At 41.6% G+C, this 23,970-nt stretch overlaps 1 protein-coding gene across 1 annotated transcript in view; it reads left to right on the top strand.

Moving 5' to 3' along the window:
* Window positions 1-23,970, top strand: part of LOC117255508 (protein sidekick-1-like) — a 282,626-nt gene that overhangs the window by 92,707 nt on the left and 165,949 nt on the right. The window contains exons 2-4 of the mRNA XM_033624487.2: window positions 4,939-5,095; window positions 7,504-7,610; window positions 15,559-15,706. Of these exons, the coding sequence (XP_033480378.2) occupies window positions 4,939-5,095; window positions 7,504-7,610; window positions 15,559-15,706 (412 nt within the window). The remainder of the gene's footprint in view (window positions 1-4,938; window positions 5,096-7,503; window positions 7,611-15,558; window positions 15,707-23,970) is intronic.

Raw genomic sequence — 23,970 nt, 5'->3', positions numbered from 1 at the left:
AGATTAAAAAGGAGCAGAACTCATTTGCACCCCATAATCAAATAGACTGCTGTTACCATGAAAAAAAAACTGCCTAGCTATGCAACTTTTAACTGCTTATTCATAGAAAAATTACTAGTAATAAAAGAGTCTGATTTAGTTATTTTCTCCCCTTCAACCCCCTGCGTCAAAAAGGCATGGTGAAGGGTGAGTGTGTGTGTGTGTGTGTATGTGTGTGTGTGTGTGTGGGAGAGAGAGAGACATGCTATCAGTGAATCAGTATTCATAGACTATAGCCAGTTCTGCCAGCCCTGTCTCACAGTAGGGGTTCAGCTCTATAAAGATAAAGTGATTTCTCTGGAGTGAGTGACCCTAATTCTGACCCGACACACACACAGTCCCACACTGTACACGCACACACACACACACACACGCACACACACACATACCCAATAATTAAGCAGGCACTGTTGGAATGAGATCCACGGTTCAACTTTAGTTTCATCCGTGTGCTCTCACTCTCTTATGTCAGTGCTCTGAAATGCATTTACACCACAGGGTTTCCTCTGCTTGTCTGAATGCAAACTGGACCGCCTAAGAATTTTTTCGACCACCTAAATTTCAAACTTCCAACACAAAAAAAATCGAAATCTTTACCTGTGCTGTTACCAGTAAAGCAACTCCTCGACCTCATGTCGAGCCAGAGAAAACCTCACATCTCAGCACAGCTGTTGCAGTAAAATTCAGGATTAATTTTGGGATGTTTAATGCAGCACAATGAAAGAATAATGATCGTTACTGGTCCATTTGTAAAGGACAAGTCACTTAGGGCCTAATTTCCACCACACTTACACTCACTGTAAAAGTGCAGAGACAGAGAGGAGAGGAGAGAGGGCGGGCAGGATCATAGTGGACTATCAGCCCTGGAGCAGTGACCCTGCTCCTCTTCTCCTCCTGTCCTTTCATCCTCCTCTCCTCCCTCTCCCCTCTATCACAGCACTCATCTCCCCGGCAAATTGAATTCCTTCCCCAGAATCTGCCTAAGCAGCTTCATGAGACCGGCCCAGGAGTGGGGACACGCACATGATGCGGCAGGAGAAGAGTGTGTGTTGGCGTGCACGTGTGCCTCTTGACTGTCCTGTCACATTTGGAGGCCAGTCTCTCTGTTTGGCAACATTCCTCCCGAAGAGACAAAAAGCGGAGACCTTGAGCTGCCACACACTTTGACAGAAATGGACCACGGGGCAACAAGAGACAGCGGGGGAGGGGAGGGGGGAGGTGGTCTTGATAGACAGACAGGTGGTTGGTTGGTACAGCTTGTGAGGAAGACAGACAGGTTAGGAACAGGGAAGACTGTGAGGGAGACAGAGTGGCCTGCTGACATTGAGTGACAGAGAGACAGACAGCGGGGGAAGAGGCGGAGAGACAGACAACATCAGTGAGTGAAACAGGCTGTTAGCTGACCTTGCTCTTCTTCAGATGTGGTGTTCTCTATCTCTATCTGTACTTCCTAATGGACTCCCTTTAAAGTACATGAAGGGTTTAAACAGCCATGAGGAGTGGAGTGGGGGGCGGGGGCAGTGCGCAGCTGTGCAGGGTATGAAGTATGAAGAAAGTGGTAGATAAGTGGAACGGATGGAGGCAGGTGCAAAACGTCCACATCTTTCTATTTGTACAGTATGTTTGCGCGCCAGCCTTTCTAATTGAGGGTCACATTTGGTAAGCTGTAAAGGCTGCATCTCTCTGCTGCTCTCTCTCACACACACACACACACACACACACACACACACACACACACACACACACAGGCAGGCAGGCAGCGGTGAGTTATGGTGCTGGTCAGCAGTATGACATTGGAGTCTGCATTGCCAGCCATCGTCTGTAGAAACGGAATATTCCAAATAAATCCTTACACTCACATGCACGCTCGCACACCGTTTCTCTCTCTCTCTCTCTCTCACACACACACACACACACACACACACACACACAGTCCCATATAAATCTATCGTAGATGGAACACTTCCCTCTTGTGCATGAAGCAGGCAGCTATCAATCTAAAAGAGAGGGAGGGCGAGGGTGAAACAGTGGAAAGTGGAGAAAGAGAAAGGGAGAATAAAGGTGGCCCTGAAACATCCACTGGGAATAAGGAATAAGGAAGGAACCAGGGAGGAAGTGAGAGCACTGGAGGAGAGACAGAACTGAGAACGTTGAAACGGCAGGGAGGAGAGAAGATTGAGTTGACAGGGAAAAGGAGAGGGAGAAACAGAGAATGTAAAACTCTGCCTTAGAGTTATGGACCTGTCCATACGTACTGTAGCAAACAGATAAGCCTGCCCCCTCTAACCCAGCTTGTGTGTGTATGTGTGTGTAAATGGTTGATGGCATGAATAAATCTTTTTGTCTACAACCCCCCACCCCCACCATACATCCCACACCAGGATGCAGATTTTTGTTTAGTGGATCCAGGCCTCAACACATGCTGACAGGCCTTACAGCTAGTTGCAGTGGACAGACTCTTTAGCCTTGATGCCTCTATGCTGTGTGCTGGTGAGCCAGGTTTAAACACCTGAGCCAAGAGTTAAAGACTGGATGGCATTGTTTAGACAGCAGCTGCAGCCCAACCATTCAGCAAATGCACCTTGCAAGACAGGGCCAATGATTCAACAGCCTTATCAAAAGACGTGATGTTGGTACTGTAGTCACTGTCACTGTACATTATTGTACAGTCTCTGTGCTTGGATACTTGATAGTCCAGCAGCATGTTAGTGATAATACACAATGTCTTGATAGAGGAACATAACAGATGCGGAGAAAGTGAAGAACCATTGTTGATAACAATAAAAGGTTGTGTATCAGCTGAGTCCAGGCTCCTTTACATGACATAAGCTTGAGTGGGTGTGACTGCCTCTGTTTGACTGATCAATTTCACATCACATCTAACAAAAGGATGTCCAAACTTGTTATATGTGTGGGTTCAAAGTGACTGTGAACCAGGGTTTGACCTTTCTCTTCATACAAAGCCTTAAAGCCCCGCTCCTGTCAGTGTTGTTAGGTTAACATTCTTGCTCAAACGGAGAACAAGGCTGAACATTCTTATGTGGCCATAATCCATAACCATGGCAACCAGATGCGGCTCTAGCATGTCAAAGTGATAATATGGATATTAACATGGATAGCAGAAGCGGTCATTCCAACATGATTAATGAGAAGAGGGATTTTTCTCGACCTCCTTCACCTGAAGGAAATATGAATGAATATGAATCTAACATCAACTGGAATTAAGTGACTTTTGAAATGACGACTGCTTAGCTTGACTATTCAAATAACAGCTGATAAGGGCAACTAGTTTATTCGCTAGTTTCTGTAAGGCCAACAACAAGATAATGAAATACCCTTATTTTAAATAAATGTTTCCTGCTTCAAGAGAGCTTCCACTTGGGGATTTTGATCAACCTGCCGGCAGTATCAGTTGGCGGTTGCTTAGTAACTTTATCCCTTACACAGCCGACTGTAGTCTGTAGGTGTTAACTTACCAATATTACAAAAACTCTGTGAAACATATGAAGTTTCACAGCCCTGTGCTCGGTCCAAAAACTGAAGAAACCATCCCACACAATCCCAGAAAAAATGCTCACCATCTTGTTTTGCCTGTGACTCACACAACGCTACGCTGTATATGCACCACAGGTGTAGACAAAAGGATACATCACCATCCATTGTGTTTTCAGTGTAGCCAAAATACAAGATACGTTTTCGAGCTAGCTCACAAGGATATGTATTGGTATTGCTGCTCAGATGCAAAGAGCCATGACAGCACACCTGCACATGCTTAGAAGATGACGTATGACCTATTTCATCTTCACTTTTAAACTTTGAGCACAGCATCAACATTGTCAAGAAACGACTCAAAAAAAGAAACATCATAAAAATGCCAAAATACACTGGAGTGAGGTTTTAGGTACAGTATATGCTGGCATGTGATACAACCCAACACAACACACAGCAGATGCTCTGTGTAGACAGAAGAATAGTCAAGTTATGGTGTGTTGTTCCAGGGAATAAATGTGATAGAATTGCTGCTTTTCTGGACCGCTGATGCGCATCAATGCTGGGAAATAGGACTTGCTGACATGATGATGCATGTCGCTGATGTGTGGGCTTACACAGAAAACAAGAGGCGTGAGTGTTTTGACATGCATCATACTGTTCGCCATACATGTGAACACCTTTATTGCCAGGAATATATTAAAAGCAGTATCTAAAATTGTGATAGCATCAAACATAGCATTCCTTTGACAGTCAGTTTTAATTACTGCTGTTTTAAACACCAGAAGCTATGTTTAATATCATATCCATCAAAGAATGAGCATTTAGAGCATATACAATACATCTGTCTTCTTTGTTCATAACAGAAAGATTTTAGGACATTTCACAGGAGATTTTTGCAAAGGGAAACTTTACACCAAAGTATTTGTCTGTAGGTCTAATGACTAAAGTAAGAATGGTAAAGAAATGCTTTGACAGACCTCACTAATGGAGAGGGGGATGCCCGGAGAAAGTCTTGGTAAATCCTGTTAGATAAGTCTCAGCAGGTTGTGTCTACACTCAGTCTGTCTCTCTTACACACACACATACACACATCCTGTTTCGGTTACTCTTTAATAATGATGGTATAAATCAGAGCGACTGTACGAAGGAGCAAAGGTTAGAGTTTTGGCTGCAGGAGTGGGGAAGAAGTACACATGAATGAATACAGTAGCAGATAGTCAACATTTTTACTGAATGTGTAGAATCCAGTCTGAACCTGTAAAATCAAGGGACATTGGTGTGTCAATGTTTTGTTTAACCCAGTCTTTGGGCAAAAGACAGGGCACAAATGGATTTTTTTTTTTTTTGCCAAAACAAATATATTTTATTTTCTTCATATTTCCCTTCCTGTGTCTCTCTGTCCGTCAGAGGTTGCTCCCTACCTGCGAGGGGGTGGATTGGGGCAGCAGGTGGTGTTGGAGGGAAACAGACTGGTGCTGACCTGCCTGGCTGGAGGCAGCTGGCCTCTGCAGTACCGCTGGACGCTCAACAACAGCAACGTCACCGACTGGACACCACAGTACAGGTCAGTTATCACTAACTGGATGGTTATGTGTCTGGCTTTCAGTCATGGATCTATCTCTCAGTTGTCTCTAAGTGTATGCCTGTCTGTCTGTCTGTCTATCTGACAACCTTGCTTTTATTGCTGCTGCCTTCTTTCTGAGAATATCTTCAAAGACTCTTCTGTGTGATCAGTCATGCCCATGGCATGGAAAAAAGCAAAAGAGCTGTGGCCGTAAGTGATGGAGTGTGTTTCAAGAAGGTCAGAACATTTAGACAGTGGGGCCAAAGTGAGATTAATAATTACATTAGCTCCATAAATATGTATATGGTCTTGGGAAAGAATAGGAGAACCAATCAATACATCTGAGCGTCTGTCTCTGCTTCTCTCACTGTGCCTCTTCTTCTTCGTCTTCTTGTCCTCCTCTGTCTCTGCTCCTCTCCCCGTCTGTCCCTATGTGTGTTGGTTGGTAAGAGCTAAGCAATCCCTCTCAGCAAAACTGCAGCTGTGAAACAAAATTGTTTTTCACATCATTCAGAAATAGAGGGAATCTTGGGAATGCGTACACACCGAGGGAGGGAGAGGTTGAGCCAGCATTTTGTAGGCAGTCTTTGTTCGAGCCAGGAGGCGTTGGGTAGCTCTGGACTGCTCTCAGCGATCTGGCTAGTTTAGTTTGGTGAGGCCAGGGCTATGCTGAATTGGCAGGGTGCAGTGAGTGTGAGAGTGTGTGTTTGTGTGAGAAAGAGCGTGTGTGTGTGTGTGACCATCTGGAGTTGTAGGCCCTAATTTTACAACCTCAACATTATTTACATTTATCTTTACTGTTAGTTTAATGTAGGCTGGCAGAGCGAGTTGTCCACTCATCAAAGTGTTCTTGAGCAAGGCACAAATAACCCTTATTGGTCCCAGAGGTTAGGCTGGTGTGTTGTGTGGTACAGTGTGTGTGACTATGTGTCTCTCTGTGTGTGAATGTTATACATATTGTAAAGAAATCTGAATTAAAGCGCTATTTAAATGCATTCTGTTCCATTTTCACATATTGAAAATAAATCTGGCCTGCACAGAATCACACACTTTGTTCCTTTTCAACGCCTTCTCTTTAGAATATAGTCTGATTTATTTTATTTTCAATTACCCCTCATGCTGTTTAATGTACTGGACAGTGAAGAATTCAGATGAGCAGTGCTGTAAGTGAAAATGATTTACATTAATGGAAACGACAGTTAGGTTTCCCTCTTCAGCATCAGTTCAGCTACAGTAGCCTCGCCCTTTTTACACACTGTTTTACACATAGTGAGTCGCCATAAAATAATCAGAAGGAACTGTAGACTTACAAAAGAAAAGAGAATGTTGGTGATCTTGGTTGGTAACAGTTTGGCTGACAAATAGAGTTACTTTTCACGGACTGCTTTTTCTAGGGTTTGGTCAGTTTGTGCAGAAGCTGTCTTTATTGAAAAACCTGATTGAAATTGTTCTGATCTTAAATCACTCGGGGAATTTGACTTCACACGCAGGGCTAAGACTGTGTCGGAGAAATTTACTGAGAAATTATTTTATTGATTGGGACCTGTCAACATTGAAGTTTGTGTTTAGCGAGAAATAGAAAGGAAAACTTGTTGGGATTTCACAAAATGCAGTGACAGCCCCTCCGCACACTCCTATTAGAGGACGTAATGGAACACGGATGGAGAGAGAGATGCAGTGTCCAATATCAAAATCTGTTTCAGGATGAGAGCTGCTGTGTAATGTGTCATTCCTAATTCAAATGGACTTGCGTGTGTGAGTCTTTGATGTACATGTGTGTGTATTAGTGTGTATGTGTGTGTGGGTTTGTGTATGTTGGCAGCATACACTGACAGCCTGGGAGTTAAATACTTGGCTGTCCTGGTATTCATAATGAGCCCCAAAGCGATGTCCAGTTTTACTGTGTCTATCCGGTTTGTGTGTAATAAATGTGTGTGTGCGTGTGTCTGTGCTTGTGTGTATATGCATTTGTGTGTTTGTCCAGCATGGCACCAACCTAGATCCTATGCCAAGCTTCCCATTAGTGAAGCACAGTCCATTAAAACCCCATTAACAACCCCTCTCAGTAAAAAAAGAAAAAACAAACAAAAAAAAAAAGTCAAACATTCTCATACACACACACACACACACACATACTGTATATATACGCAGCACTCCGCCTTCCCGTCTGTTATCGGGGAACCTTGACAACCTTAGGCTGAATCCATTCTCCGATCAAGGTCATGAAAGAGAATTACACAAGTGTGTACATATGGACAAACAGACCTCCACCTTCTTTCCCCTCTGTCTCTTTGATGTCCAAACATCACTCCCAATGTTGCCTTTCCCCTCCTAATACTGTCTGTTTACAGCTCAGAGGTATAAAACACACCCTCATCCATGTTCTCTATGTGTCCGTCCATCATAAGGTTGTCTGTCCCGTCTCTGAAGAGGACTGATGCTGGCCTGTATCAGTGTATGGTGAGAAACAGGATGGGAGCTGTCATACACAGGAGAACAGAGGTGCAGGTGGCCTGTGAGTATACACCTGTTTCATACCATTATGATAACACACCAATAAAGGATTTTTTTTAATGACTAAGGATGCAGCCTCTTTCTCAAAGTCCAGCTGAAATCACAGTCCCTTTTTGCAATAAGAAATAGTATCAACGTAAATTTATTTTTAATATTTTATTATTATGGGAAGAGAAGGAATTAAAAAGTCTTTGCCAATATATCAGACATTTTTCTGTTCCCTCTAAACATGCACTTTAATTTCAGTTGGACTTTAATATTTTAATGTAATATGTGGAAAGCTTTTACCCAAAAAGTAAACAGAAAGGACTTTTTTTTTTTTTTTTTAAAGACTAATGGCCCGGTCACACCAGCATTTAAAATGATGAAATCAGTTAATTTAATTGAAGCGCTAGATCAGTGGAATTGCTCGCGGGGGCAAAGTAAATTGTGTGAACTTCGACACACAAATTTGCACTGTTGATAGCAAGCTGTCTTGACAGTGCTGACCAATTCATGAAGCTATTGTTGCCATGGCTCAGAGACCTCCTTTGAATAAACTGTCAGAACATAGAGTCTGTTTACACGTGGTATTAACATGCATCCAGGGTGAGCAGATCACACATGGACAGCTCTATGACTGTACGTTCACACCTGGTATTTGAATGTCAGAAACATGTTAAACAGAGTAGAGAGGTAGAGAGCAGGGCAAGGAGGGGCTGTGCAAAGAAATTATGTACATGCCTATTTGCATAAAGAGCGGGGAAATGAGATATGATCACAAGTAGTCACTTGAAAGGCTTGTGGTGATGCATTCTAATGCCAGGTGTAAACAGACAGACATGGGCCGCCTCTGAATGGGATCTAAGTGATTGGATCTCAAGATGCATGGAGGACACATCAGATGCATTCACGCCTGTAGTAAGAGCTGTCCACTTTTGATTCAGTCACCCAAGACACATGTTAATACCTGTTGTAAACAGGACGTTACTGTCATGCTAATGACTAGGGCTCGGTAACACCACTTATTTCCTGAATTGATTCGATTTTGATTCACAAGGTCCCAATTCAATTCGATTTCTGATTCGAGTCGATTTCCGATTCAATCTAATTTGATTGGGGATATTTCAGTTACAGTACAAATTTTTACTAGTGTGTGAAAGAGATTCCCAGAGAACTAATACTGTGAATTTGACAAGGAATTATTTAAAAAAAGAATAAATGGTGACGAGACCAAGATGGCAGCATAGTGAGGAGGCTCCGTGCAACCACGCACCATTTCCCTAAAAACCCTTAATTTACTGGCTACCATTTTCGCTAAAAACTCGGCGCTGATATGTCCAAACCAACTGCAGCCAAACAGTGTGATATTTTTACCCGAACACGCAAGACTAGTACGGCAACTGGCAAAGCAACTCCGCCAAGCCCACCGAGCGACCTGGAAGCTAACGCTAATATGGCTAATATAGCTGAAGTGTTAAGCGAGCTGAAGTCGCTCCGGGCAGACATCGGAACAAAGTTGGACAATATTGACACCCGTTTGACGGGCATGGCAAACTCAATGGCGGTGTTGGAGTGCAATGTGTCTGAGGTAAAGCGAGATGTTTCCTCTAATACAACACACATCGAAGAGGCTGAACGCCGCATACATGATGCAGAAAGTGCCCTTGAAAAAACCGAAACGGCACTTCACTTCAGTCAGCCACCAAGCGAATCGCCTATCTTGAGTCCAAGACAGACGATTTAGAGAACCGGGGCAGGAGGAAGAATTTACGTCTGTTTGGTATACGAGAAGGGGCCGAGGGTCATCAGACACTCATGGACTTCATTAACGACAAGTTGACACAATGGCTGGGGACGGACCCTGACAGATCATTCACATTGGAGCGTGTTCATCGCACGTTAGCGTCGGGGAAGCCCAACCAGAACAGAGCCATCCTCATCCGTTTTTTGAAGTTTCAGGAGAAGGAGTTTGTTTACCGTGAATCAAGGCAGCGAGACATCACACACGATGGGGTGAAGATAACGTTCGCACAGGATCTCTCTGCAGAAACAGTGCGGATCCGACGGGGGTTCAACCCGATAACAAAGCTGTTTGTTGATATCAACGCCTTCCGGGGATTTCAACACAACCCCTGCAAACTCCGAGTGCTGTACAATGGCAAGATTCATCTTTTCTCAACGCCACAGGAAGCTGAAATGTTCTACAAAAGTATCCCACAGCCAAGCCACAAGCCACCACAGTGAACTGAATTCCAACAGAAGAAACAGCTGATTAGCCGTGGGCAACAGCTGTAGAAGTCCAGCTATTTTGAAGTAAGCTTTTGTCGCTGTGAGTTATGAATATATAGGTTTTTTATTTTAATTTTTATTTTTGCATTATTACTTAATACTGTAGGCCAGTGTTTCTTTAGCGCCAAATCTATTAGGATTGGGTAGATTTTATTTACATATCTTGCAACTGATGATTATCAAACGTGGGGATATTACTTTAATATGGCCAAGTTGCATAGTTTTATACTCTGAAAGGGATGTACATACATATATTGCAATGTGAAGTGCGTGGTGGATGGCAGTGATTGTTTTGTTAGAGTTTTTGGTCACGCTGACCAGTTGCTCCCCAAATACTGTGGATCAACGTTCCTCAAATTTACGAACTAAAAGGGAGGGTATGCATTTCAGCAGTAGAAATGCTAGGTTCGAGGGTGGGACTGTTCGAAATGTTGTAGTTGTATGTGTAGGATTTTGTCTGTGTGTGTGTGTGTGTGTTGGATATGTGTGGAAGGGAGAGGTTGTACTTGCACCACTTCTATTTATTTATTTATTTTATTTTTTTTTACAGCTTCTAAAATTTAGATTAGGCTGAGATAGTATTTAATGGATAAATCAAAACAGAAGAATATTTTAGACATTCAAATTACAAGCTGGAATGTAAGGGGAATGAGAAAATTGGCCAAACTGAAACAAGTACTAAACAGGATAAAAAATCTCAACTCAAAAATAGTCTTTCTACAAGAGACGCATATGATTACTTCAGACATACACTCCTTGAGTAAAAGATGGCCAGGTCAGGTATTTCAGGCTTCCCACAGTACTTATGCAAGAGGCGTAGTTATTCTTATACACAAATCAATTCCATTTCAAATCATAAACACTACCCAAGATCCATCTGGAAGGTATATTATAGTTCAAGGTAATATTATGTCACAAAAAATAAATCTTATAAATGTATACGGTCCTAACAAAGACAATCCATCATTTTTTGAAAAGCTATTTCTTACTGTGTCAGCCTTGGAGGGACTTTATATTTTTGGGGGAGATTTCAACTGTGCCCTCGATCCAGTGTTAGATAGATCCACACAAATTGATATGACTCATACACAAATAGGAAAAACACTAACTAACTATATGGAAGATCTAAGATTAGTTGAAATTTGGAGATCACAGAACTCAAATAAGAGGGAATATTCTTGCTATTCAAGCTTATATAAAACCCACTCGCGCATTGATTATTTCCTAATCTCTAAGGAATTGATGTCCAATGTCAAGAATAGCTGGTACAATAGTATAGTAATTAGTGATCACGCATCAGTGTCTATGGAGATTAATTTAGGTAAGTTTGAGCGCTGCTCAAGATGGAGGCTACAGGTTTATCTGCTACAGGACCCATCCTTCGTGAAATTTGTGGAAAGTTGCATTGATAAATATTTTGAAACAAATACAAATGAAACTACGGCCAGCATTAGCCTACATTAGGGGAGAAATGATCAGCTACAAGAGATCTAAGACCAAGCGCTACAACCAAGAATTACATTCACTAGAAAACCAAATCAAAAAAGCTGAAACTGAATTTTATAATGATAATGACCCTGTAAAATTACATAACATATGTGTTATGAGAGCTAGTTATGATAAGTTAACAACTGATAAAGTTGCTGAAAGTCTAATGTGGATTAAACAAACATACTACGACCAAGGGGAAAAGGCAGGTAAATTATTGGCATGGAGGATAAAGAAAATGCAAGCTGAAAGAACCATAAATAGTATAAAATCAAACTCTGGCAACTTAACTATGGACCTCGTAGAGATAAATAACAATTTTAGAAATTTTTATAAATTGTTATACAAATCTGAATGTACAGAAAATAGAGAAGCTCAGAAGACATTTCTTGACCAGTTGCAATTTCCGACTTTATCAGAGGACGAGAAAATAACACTAGATGGTCCATTAACAACAAAAGAACTTGATGAAGCTATAGGGGACATCAGTAGCGGTAAGGCACCCGGACCAGATGGGTTACCAATAGAGTTTTACAAAACATTTAAAAGACAGCTATTAAGGCCGCTTCTGGACATGTATGAAGAGTCATTTATGAAAGGAATACTCCCAGATTCTTTAAGGTTAGCTATAATAACCCTAATATTAAAACCAAATAAGCCCCCAACCGAATGCTCGTCTTACAGGCCAATTAGTTTAATGGGATGTGACATAAAAATTCTTTGTAAAATGCTCTCTAGAAGATTAGATAAATATCTCCCTCAGCTGATTATTGATGATCAACAAGGTTTCATACAAAATAGACAAGGTTATCGCAATATAAGAAGAGTCCTAAATATACTATATGAGAAATATGACGCAAAGGACACAGCAATGCTGTCAGTTGATGCAAGCCAGGCATTTGATAGGATAGAATGGGGTTACCTCTTTGAAGTACTTCCAAGATTTGGGTTAGGGAAAACGTTTCTAAAATGGCTTCAACTGCTATATACAAACCCAACCGCTGAGATTCTAACCAATAATACCATCTCAAAACCCTTTAGTCTACAGAGATCCACTCGCCAGGGTTGTCCATTATCTCCACTATTATTTACATTAGCAATTGAACCTTTAGCTATGGCTGTAAGAGTACATAAGAGTTTATCAGGTATAACAATTGGGGAGGTGGATCATCGCATCTCTTTATATGCGGATGATATCATATTTTTCCTGACAAATTTAAAAAATAGTATTCCTAGTCTAATGAGATTAATTGAAACTTTTGGAGGGTTATCCGGATACAAAATTAATAATTCTAAATCAGTGTTAATGTTTCTCAATAAGGAAGAAAGACATAATCCCATAATAGATACCCCATTTATGACAACTACTGAAGGTTTCAGGTACTTGGGTGTTAAAATCACTCCTGAACTCAGTGAAATAATCCCAACAAACTATGACCGTCTAGTGGATGGTGTAACTGAAGTACTGAATCGATGGTCTAATTTGCCTATCTCCATGATGGGTCGAATAAATCTTATAAAAATGTCAATTTTACCTAAATTTTTATACTATTTTCAAACACTTCCATTGCCATTATCAAACAAGTTCTATGATAAACTTAATAAACTATTTGGTCAATTTATTTGGAATAATAGAAAAGCTAGACTCCGCCTAAAGATACTATATTTGCCTTATGAAAGAGGGGGGCTTCAACTTCCAAATCTTAGATGGTACTATATGGCTTCCCAACTGACTGCAGCATCATATTATTTTTACACAGCGGCACCCCCAGCCTGGGTAAACATTGAACAGGAGTCTGTTCCGGATTTACCATTAAAGTTGTATCTATATTCCTCTGACATAAAGACATTAAAAAAGCACACAAAAAATCCTTTTCTCAAAAATACAATTTCAATATGGCATGCTGCACATAAGCATGTGGGTGACATGCCAACACTGTCTCAATTCACGCCTATCTGGGGTAATGCACAGTTCACACCCGGTAAGAAAGATGGAGGATTTAGGTCATGGAATATGAAAGGCATTCAGAAAATGATGGATCTTTACAAAGATGGAGTTTTGCTTTCCTTTGATCAGCTGTGTTTGAGATATCAAATTCCAAAAAAACACTTCTTCAAATATTTGCAGTTAAAAAGTTATATGTCAAAAAACCCGAACAGATAATGTGTATACCACCCTTATCAAAACTTGAGGAAGTTACACTTGTAAATTTAGGAGGGAAAGGACATGTATCTAGATATTACAACATATTGGTTGCAAATAGTCCTGAATCAGCACGCGATAAACTAAACGCTTGGAAGCTGGATATTAAGGAGGATATTGATGAGACGGATTGGAATGATGCTTGTTTAAAAGCACAAACACAGACAATAAATACAAGGTTTAAATTACTCCAATATAAGTGGCTTATGAGGATGTATATAACCCCTGTCAGGCTTCATCATATGTCTGCTAATATTCCTGATGTGTGTTCTAAATGCTTGACTGAGAAAGGTACTCTGTTTCACTGTCAATGGGAATGTCTAAAGATCCAGGATTTTTGGAAGGATGTTTTAAAATGTTTGTCAGACTTGTTTAACACCAAAGTCCCTTTAAATGCCGGGCTCTGTTTACTTGGAATATATCCGAAGAACTTTAAACGGACCTTGAAGCAGACTAAACTATTGGACTTTGGACTTCTCCAGGCCAGGAGGGCTATTGCGCTGTGTTGGAAGAGCATGGAAGCACCATCACTACGGTTGTGGATAAAGGAACTATCGCAATGTATTGGTCTGGAAAGACTAACTTACATTGCTAAGGGCAAACGGAAAGACTTTGTTAAGCTTTGGGAACCATATATGAATATAATTAAAGATGGAAAGGTGGGTTCTACCTGAAAGAAAATTGTAAATGATGATGGAAAATATTTATTTTATTTTATTTATATTTTACTTTAGATAGGTGCAAGGGGATGAGGGTGTGTGTGTGTGTGTGTGTGAGAGTATGTGTGTCTGGGTAATGTGAATATGTGTAGTCCTAACTTGTATTGTTAATATTACTGTTATGTTATGTTTTACTGTTGGGTTGTTCTAAGAAAAAAAATTGACAATAAACACATTGTGGAAAAAAAAGAAAAAAAAAAGAATAAATTGAGAATGGGATTAAAACTGAATATTTTATAACTAAATCTTGTTTCTAGAGCAGCAAAGTCAATATCTCACAGAAAACAAATCTAAAATGTCAGTAAACTTATTCCTGGCATCACAATACTGAGTGAAGTTTAGAAAGAATAAGGAACAGAGACATCAGTCAGTCCTCCTGTCCGTTTAAACTTTATCCTCGTGGAGGTTTTATTGCACTTACTGTTACAAGTATCGCTGTCGTCGGCTCAAGTTATCTTCACTTCTCTGTTTCCACCGCGGCATCTCAACTCTGTATCTGTATGTGTCAGCCCCGATGCACAGACAGCAGGAGGAGAGGCTGCAGCAGTACAGTAATAAATTACACCAACATGTAAAACAGTAAGCTAACAGTTACAGATAAAAGAGTCAGTAACATTGGACATTCTCAAGACTGCTGTCGTTAATAATTTAGCGCCACAGCCCATTTACCACCAGTGAGATTAACGGGGTTAAAGCTTCACACATCTATGGGAAAAGCGGAATTAAAAGATCGATCTCAGATTTTGTGAATCGATATTTGTTATTCAAATGCAGATCGATTTGAATCGGATGATTGATTATTGTAATCCAGCCCAAAACAGTTTTTTGTACCAGGCTGTAAACATGTTTATTTCTGCATTTAAACATGGGGGTCTAGGGGGATTGACTCTGTTTTGAAGCCAGCCAAGTGGCCATTAGAGGAACTGCAGTTTTTGTCACTTCTGCATTGGCTTTACTTTTTAGCCCGGAGGTTTGCTGCGTGGTGCCAACATGTTCCTGGCTGGCTCGCATGTTAGAGGTTAGCTCGCCAGCCATCGTAGTTTACCAACTTATCCTATGATTATATTCACTACGTCCCCACCCCTCTACAAACACATATTTCCTTAAGCCACACAGATGAATTTTGATGTGCCACTTTCTGGTGTGACCGGGCCTTAATGCTGCTTTTTTTCCAGTGATTTTAATTGCATTCATTTAATTTCTGGCTGAAATTGATTCTATACATCGGTACTGATGCTCATGTTTTTCATACCTGTTTGCTCCTCCAGTCATGGGGAACTTTTCTGCTGAAGATCAGAGAAAGACGGTGACCCAGGGCCGAGCAGCCATCATCAGCCAGCCTCCCCTCGCCTCTTTCCCCCGACCTGTAGTCACATGGTACAAAGACGGGCACAAGATAATCCCCAACAACCAAATGTAGGTGTCTCTTTCATTCTCTGTCTCTGTCTCTGTCTCTGTCTCTGCGGACACACTGGTATATGTGTGTGTGACAAAATACCGCTTGAGATAAAATTTAAATTTTACAGTTCTTATCCCTCAGTGGTATATTAATTAGCATGCAGTAGAGGCACAGAAGTTCTTTCTAAATCCTTGCACACCAATTGTTATGAATAATAAGCCATTTAGATAACTGACCCTTTTCATTAGACATCTGTACAAAAGACTTAGGACATTATCAAGAGAAGATAAAATGGATTTTTCAATGAATCAAATCATTTCCTCTTGTCTAATCTACAAGGTTATTAAGTAATTTTAGGTGCAGGGGAGATGTTCTTTTATATTAATTGCACAGCAGAGATATGAGGGTCCCTGGATGTGTTGTGTAAGCTGTATTTCACAGTCTTTTGTTTAATGCTGTTGTCTGGCTCCTTTTGAAATGCCTGTAATTTGCATATTATTCAGTAGCTACTACAGCTATCCTGTCAGTGTCATTATTTTGAAAAATGTCCATACAGTGTATTAATAATGTAATTATTCAGACGGAGTGGGGACGTGTAGGTTTGTTGTGAAAGGTTTTTCAGAGTAATGTGCCATAAATTGAGGCAGTATCTTAAATTATTTTAGAATATGTACCTGTTTGAATCTACTCATCAGTGAAAGTAGGTGTTGAGATACAGACCCTCAGTGATTTTATTAGGCTGCTCTCACACTCCAATATAACTAACTCCCCATTAGGAACACTAACTGCTCCCCTGCGTGTTATTGAATGAAATTGTCAGTGGCCTTGCTATACATGGAAATGGCCAGACAGCAACTTTTTCATTCGTTTAATGACAGTCACCACCTCACAAGTGCTTTTGAGAAAGCTTTGTAGAGTCAGGTTACATTAGCAGGTCTTTTTTTGTATCATTTTTGTTGTTGGTTCAGACCAAGTTTGACTTGCTTTTTAATTTGAATGAACATGGAAAATGTTCTGTTAACTTAATGGGGCTTCATTGAGTGTGGCTTAATGGCAGTGGACTGCAATTATTTTGCTGCACAAGACACAGCCTGTGTTGAAAGCATTTACTCTCAGAGCATCACCGCTACAGTGCCCTGCACCCCTCACAAATACACCACAAATAAGAGTGCCACTGCCACTACCACTGGCAAGTAGCAGCAAAAAATGAATGAATAAATAAATAGACTGAAGTCTGAAATGAGGAATCCTAATGCAACAAATAAGCACCTGTCTGTCAATTATTTAATGGCCACTTAACCACATTAAAGTAGGATTGACAGCAGGGCATAAAGACAAGCACAGACAGCCTTCCCCCCCGCTAATCTCATCCAAATACTTTTGTTGGATTCTCAAGAGGTCAATAATAAATCATGTCTAGTGAAAGTCCAGCCTCACAACTCTGTTGCTTGGAAAGAACTATTTCATGAGACGTGTTGTTCAACCATGTTGGAAGGCAAAGCTGTTAATAGCAACACTCAGGAGGTGGTTTAAAAAGCCAGCGGTCATAGAGGGGAGCAAGACACTGTCATCATTTCAATATGGTGGAGAAAAAAAAACAATGACACACACACGTATGTCTGTCTTTGATGATGGCTGCACCGTAGACATGAAGGGCTCTAGTTTCGCAGACCGGGCAAGGCGGGGGCGCAGCGCCCCTGCACTTCGCCAACTGGGTGTGGCCAGGTGGATTTTGCAAGTTTGGCACACCGTGCGCCTGGCGCAGTTACTCCTCTTTCCCACCTCCGTCCCTCCTACCTGCGCAAGTCGGAAAGAGGGAGGAGAGAAGGCGTGGAGTGGGTTTTACACACATCACACCAATCAAATGAGCCCCTCTCCTCGCCCTTAAATGCGCCACGCGAAGGCGTAATGAGAGTTTACTCAATTCGCCATGGCAGAAGAAAGCAGCAGTGTCAGACAGCCAAACTTCTCCCAGGAGGAAACTGATGTTTTGGTCTGGGAGGTCCAAGCTCGCAGTGTCCGAATATACAGAACTGTGAGCAGACCTCCACGGGCTGATGATGCAAAGGTAGCCTGGGAGGAGGTCACCACAATTGTAAATCAATGTTGCGTTTCTCTCGTGCGCGCCCGCGCTCTCTCTTTCTCTCTCGCAGTCTCACTCTGTTTCTTTTCTTTTGACTTTTCTAAGATGACAGATGCTGAATATATACTCCCTATCTGATGCTGTGGCTGTTTGTGGCTGGCTGAGAGGGATGTGAACTCATTAGTTTGCAGCTGTGTTAATCAAATCAGGTTGGGTTTCCATTACATGTGCCAAATGTGACAAACGGTGCCAATCCCCTTTGATCTGACATCAGATGTGACGGGACAGTCGATATAGAGATACATTTATGTGCTGATTGCAGATAGTTGCATTGCATAGTGGGTTTTTTGGGTATTTATTGCATTGTTAATGTGCCTGATATTCTGGAAACCTGCCTGTGAGGTTTTGGTGACGTGTGTGCACTGTCCGCTGGTCAGCCAAACTTCGGCTTACACCGGCTGCGCTCCGCCTGCGCTAACAGTAGACCTGGTTTCAGCTGGCGAGCTTTTAGCACACCTTCGGTGAAGCCTTTTGGCACAAAACTGTCACTGCGCCAAGCTGGATCTGTCGACACCTCCCCCTGCTGTGCCGCCACACCCATCTCAGCGCACCTCGGTCTGCCAAACTACCAAACTGAGCGTGCCTCGAGTTGCGCTGCTCGAAACTAGCTCTGCGTGGGGTTGGTCACCCTGCGCCACCCTGCGCCGCGCCGGGAAACTAGAGCTCGAAGTGTCCTTTAAGCGAGGCATCGTACTTGACAGTGTTGAAGGCAGACTTCTTGGTGCTGTTGACTTGATTAGTCCTTATATTGTTATGGACTAATCACATCTAGAGGTTATCTTAACACGTTACGAGTCTGAACCAGGAGCGTGTAGAAGAGGCAAGAAAAGAAACCAACACAGATGGACTGGTTTTCCAGGAGCAGCACTCCAGAAAACTGGGGTCTCCCCATGAGCGCTCAATCAACTGCCACATTCTCACACACCTGAGTATAATTAGGAAACTCCAGTGGATATGTGCGCACCTCACAGTGACCGTACCATATATATACGTATATATAAGCCTAACAGAAATTGAAGGCTTAGCAGGGCCTGTGGATCAATGTTTAAGAACAAACAGAAAGTAGAAAAAAACTGCAGAGTTTGGCAGTAGAGACATGTTCTGGAAGATCCCCATCCATTAAATGAAGATAATGAACGTTGAGTTGAAGCCGGGGTGGCTGCACAGTTTGCACTGTAAGCACTGATGTAATGGTTGCAGCAGCAGGTTAGCAGAGCATTTAAAACACAATTCGATTTGACAGTGAGCAATTGGCTGTCACAGCTTGGCAGGTGCAATCAGCTTAGAGGTTTGCTCAAATGATCACAACACAGATGACGCGACGGGCTGTGTTGGAGCCAGTATATGTTGTTAATGTTACTACGTTGGCGCCATTTCTCTTTGCCCTTTATCTTAATTAAGTTGAGAAAAAAAACAGATAAACATCCTGCCCAAAAACGCACAATCCATGCATTTTATCATCAAGATAACCCATTAAATTCATGGTTTTCCTTGGCTGTTTACTGCAGACACAGTTCCTGCTGAATACCTGACTGCCTCCACTGAAGTCATAAGAAATTAACACATTTTTATGAAATACAATGTTAGTGACATTCTGGGAATAAAAAAGGAGGTGCTGTTTCACACAGCAAAGGCCTTACACTTAATGTTTTATTTAGACCATATACCAATTTTATGCAGAGAGAGGGAGGAATGTCACTTCCAATAATTTGATATAAATCATTCGCCCATCTCAATTAACTCCATGGAGTGTCCAGGATAACCTCTCCACTCCTCGAGTGGATGAGAGAGAGAGAGAGAAACTGAAATGTAGAGAGATTCAGAAGTCAGTATTTTATAGTTTTCTCTACACCTCAGACAAACATCCAGTGAATTCATCAGGGAGAACATTTCACTCTGACAATCACTGTTCTTGCTTTAATCTTTAGCAGTGAATCATTAGCTCAGGTTTTCTTAATACATTTACTCACAGCTTCAGCTGCTGTACGTTGGTTATCCACAATACACTGTTGAAAGAAAACATTAAAGTGTGTGTGTATTGATGCAGTGGGCCAGATGTCTGCAGGCCCTGGAGGTCTAAAAATGCCTTAAATTCCAATATACAAATATTAAAGTTTAAGTTGGTTATTTGTCTTAAATGTGGACTCATTATATCTCTTTCTCAACATTAACAGAAAATAAGAGTCTGAACTTTACTGATCATGTGAACTAGGGATGCACGTTAATATCAGCACGTCATCGGTATTGGCTGAAACTTTCTTGTGAACATGTACAAAACATCAGGTAAATGATACAACACAGGTAACAAAACAACATATCTGAAAGTCTGTATGTATGAAGAATATAAAGGACAAAAATTAAAACAGACAGAAAAACAGAGGATAAAATAAATATATTTGAACCTTTCACAGCTGGGTCATACTGCATTAATTACCAGAGCAGCGAAGCAGAAAAGATAACTCTGGCATGCTTGTAAATGACGATGAAAGGACCATTAATCACAGATAACATGTCTTAAGTGCTTGTGATTCGGTTACAAACTTTTTGGTGAAAAGGACTGTCAATATGAAGCAAAATGCTCAGTATTCACAATCGCCATAAAGTAACCATACAGCCAAATAGGTTTCTAATTTCAGTGTGTTAAACTATTATGCATAAAATGTACTGAGCAATAAAACAGCTGGGCCCACAGATGTGTTACTGTTACAGTCTGTTCAAGTCTATGTAGTATGTGCCCTGGAACTCAGAGGAGTGAATCCGTTCCTTAGGACACTGCACCATCCTGACCAGGGTAAATCTGGAGGCCACTGCCTGAACAAGAGGTCCTTCACAGAAAAAAAAAAAAGCAGTTTAAAATCCAAAGTCTGATGTAAAAAAAACCAAACACAATGTCCAAGGTTGAGTCCCACAGTGCTCCCACAGTGCTCTCCTGATGTAGCATTATCCTCTCTTGATCTGCTGATGTAGACTCAGCAGCTAAGCTAGCTAACGGCTAGTAATCTAAAATCCACACTAGTTAAAATCTGCTAAAGTAGCTAGCTAGATGCTCCACACAGTTCTTCTGACATGGCACTTGTTAAAACGTTTTTTACAGTCATTCACAGTCACTGAACAAAAGCCCCACATCTTGCATGCTCCCGAGCTTACAGTCAGTTCTTGTTGGCTCACTATTTAGCACTTTGTCCTACTAACTGCTGGCTGCTCTTCTCCATGCTACTGTTTCTCCGGGGTTGCCTGGTCTGACTCTTTCTTCTTCTTCTTCGCCCCTGTGATAGACTGACAGCTTAACAAGCAAATTACCACTCATTCAAGTTGAACTCTATTAAGTAAACTCTGTTTTACAAATCTATCAAACCACCAAAAAGGAAAACCCCCATTAGAAAACAAAAGGCTATGAGTTAGTATTTTCCTTTGAGCTTTTCAAATTTAAGAGGAAACATTCTTAGTAAATGCATATAAATCAGACAATGAAATAATAGTATTACACAACACAAACACAAATACCTGGTCTTAAATCAGGATATTACATCAGAAAATAAATGAAAATACATATGAACATAAAGATGAACTGTGGTACAAGTGTACAGTTGAAAGGGTATATTCAGTCAGAGGATTCAGCGAAGAAAGTTGTGCAGTTATTACATTTTTTGTGTGTGTTTAATGTTCTTTTAACTGGACTCTTTGGTGCCAAGGAACTCACACCTTAATCAGTAGTTCATTAATGATAACTGATCTTGAGCAAAAGATTGATCTATAAAGTACTAAATTCAAACTATAGAATATAAATTATATTATACATTTTAAGTCTGAAACATAATTATAATGGTAAAATGACAAAATGGAATAAACTTAAAAATGGCAGTCTAAAATAATGGATGCTGTAGAAAGTCAGCCACTGATAAACATTTTGAACAAGTTGATATTACTTAATTTCAATATCTAATTATTCTGTGTCGTGTCACAAGCAGTAAAAAGTTGACAGTGACCAAAAGAACCTGAGAAACAGTTTCTGCCCATCGACTCATCAGACATGCTTTCTTTATTCCCGTCATGGAGCCGGGTACACACTGGGGTACGGTGGTGTTGGCAATTTATTTGGGCCGAGCCAACCTGATTGGTGTGCGACTTTGAAGCAGAGAGTTTGTCTAAGATTCGAGGCTTTCGCACCAGTACCTGTATCCATGGCAACAAGATAAAAATGACAGCTGGTTCTGCCACTCGCAGCATCTGGTTATGGTAATATATTTTGTGACATAGAAGTAATTTGAATGATATTGTTAGATAGATAAAATGTATCCAGAAACATTTCATCCCTTATAATTATATAATGTTCTGTCTGTTTCTGCTCTTCAGAGAACACACACACCTGTATTATGACTACAAGAACTGAATCCCACTACATCGTTTTTAAGTAGTAATATAACAACCTCTGTCTCTGCATTGTGAGATGAAACACTCTGATTTGCTTGCAACCCACATACACACTGTGATAAAGATTCATGCATAACACTTCCTTTGAACCCTCATAGAAAAGACTAATTTGCACCTTTCTTCACAGCTCCCCTCTTGTCTCTACAAGACATGTCTCCCTCTCCCCCATCCCCCCCATCTCACCTCGCCGCTCCATCTCTCACTCCTGCGTTTCTGCCTCTAAATTATTCTTTATATGGCTTTGTTCTCTCCGTTAGCTCTCCCTCTCTCCCTCTCTGTCTCTTTTACGGTCATTATCATGCTACAGGATATACTGTTACAGAACCCATAAACTTCTGCTCCTGAATAAACTGCTTAACTGCTGTGGTATACACACGTGCACTACACACACACACACACACACACACACACACACACACACGATTGGTCTCCCCAGACCAATCTCAGTTGCGTCTACCTGGCTCAAACGTCTCTGTGTGCGCTCATGCGTGTCAAAGCGAGTGCAGTGAATATTTGCACGGTTCTGCCTGTGCAACAGTGTGTGTAAAGCTGTGTGTGAAGCGGTGTGTATGCGTTTGTGTGTGAGGTTACGCTGGCTGATCCTGCGGTCCGGTGAGACAGGGCCAGATGGTGCCTGGCGGTTGGCTGTCTTCGTGGTGACCGAGCTGATGATGTTGTTTATGAAGTTTATTGATCCGATATGCATCGCTCCCAGAGTCCCCAGCCCCATCTCGCTGTCTCTCTTCCTGCCTCTCCCACCGCTCTCAATTTATGTCCGCATGCCTTCCCCTAACCCCACTTTGCATATTCCACACACACACAACTTCACTCCTTTTGTGTGTCTGCGCGTTCCCCTACCCATCACTTCAACACAAACACACATACACACACACACATACAAATCCTGTCTATGTATGAACATTCCCAAACTCCCCAGCCCTCAAAATACTGGCCAGCAAAGAACTTACAAGCTGTCACTTCCCACACACTCTGCTCTTATCTAATGGAGCCCACACTCCCTGCCCCCTCCATCTCCATGGTGGTCTGCCATCACTCTGATTTGCCACCCCTCTCTTTCGCCCCCGCAAAATGTTTTTTCTTTCCCTTCATCCTCACATTTTCACACAGGCTCTGGACTTTAGACATATCGAGTATGTTTTCTTCTTTAATTTTGCTGTCCGGCAGCAGTCAAAACAACTTCAGCACAGTGCTGCCACCTCAGCTGCCGCCGCCGCCGCTGCTGATATATATTTTAGCTGTGACCTGCAGCCCGGATTGAGAAGAGTGAGCTGCTGCTTTTAATTAGCTCTGAGGCCTGTGGCAGATGGACGTGAAATGATTCTCATAGCCAGCAGCTTTAAGAGGACAGCCAGGAGGAGGAGAATTAGAACTCTCCTTTCTTCTTCCATCAGGGACACAGGAAGCCCAGATTGATCAGATAAAGGCAGTGATCTGAGCAGAAGCATGGCCGGGCAGACACCGAATATTTCTGTTTCTCGTTGCTGGGGTGTGGAGTGGTCCGGAGATGTCACAGGTGGTCAGTGTCAGGACTCGACCTTATGGGAAATATCTCTCCTCATAGACCTGGCCTAAGTAGCCATATGCTGTGGACATGTGTGTGTGTGTGTGTATGTGTGTGTGTGTGTGTGTGTGTGTGTGTGGGTCTGTGGGCGTGTGTCTCGACATTCATTCATTTTAATTTGTCAA

This window comes from Epinephelus lanceolatus, chromosome 3, assembly GCF_041903045.1.
Source record: "Epinephelus lanceolatus isolate andai-2023 chromosome 3, ASM4190304v1, whole genome shotgun sequence".
Lineage (NCBI taxonomy): Eukaryota > Metazoa > Chordata > Actinopteri > Perciformes > Serranidae > Epinephelus > Epinephelus lanceolatus.
The sequence above is the reverse complement of the archived record's forward strand: the minus strand, read 5'-3'. Positions and strand labels throughout refer to the sequence as shown.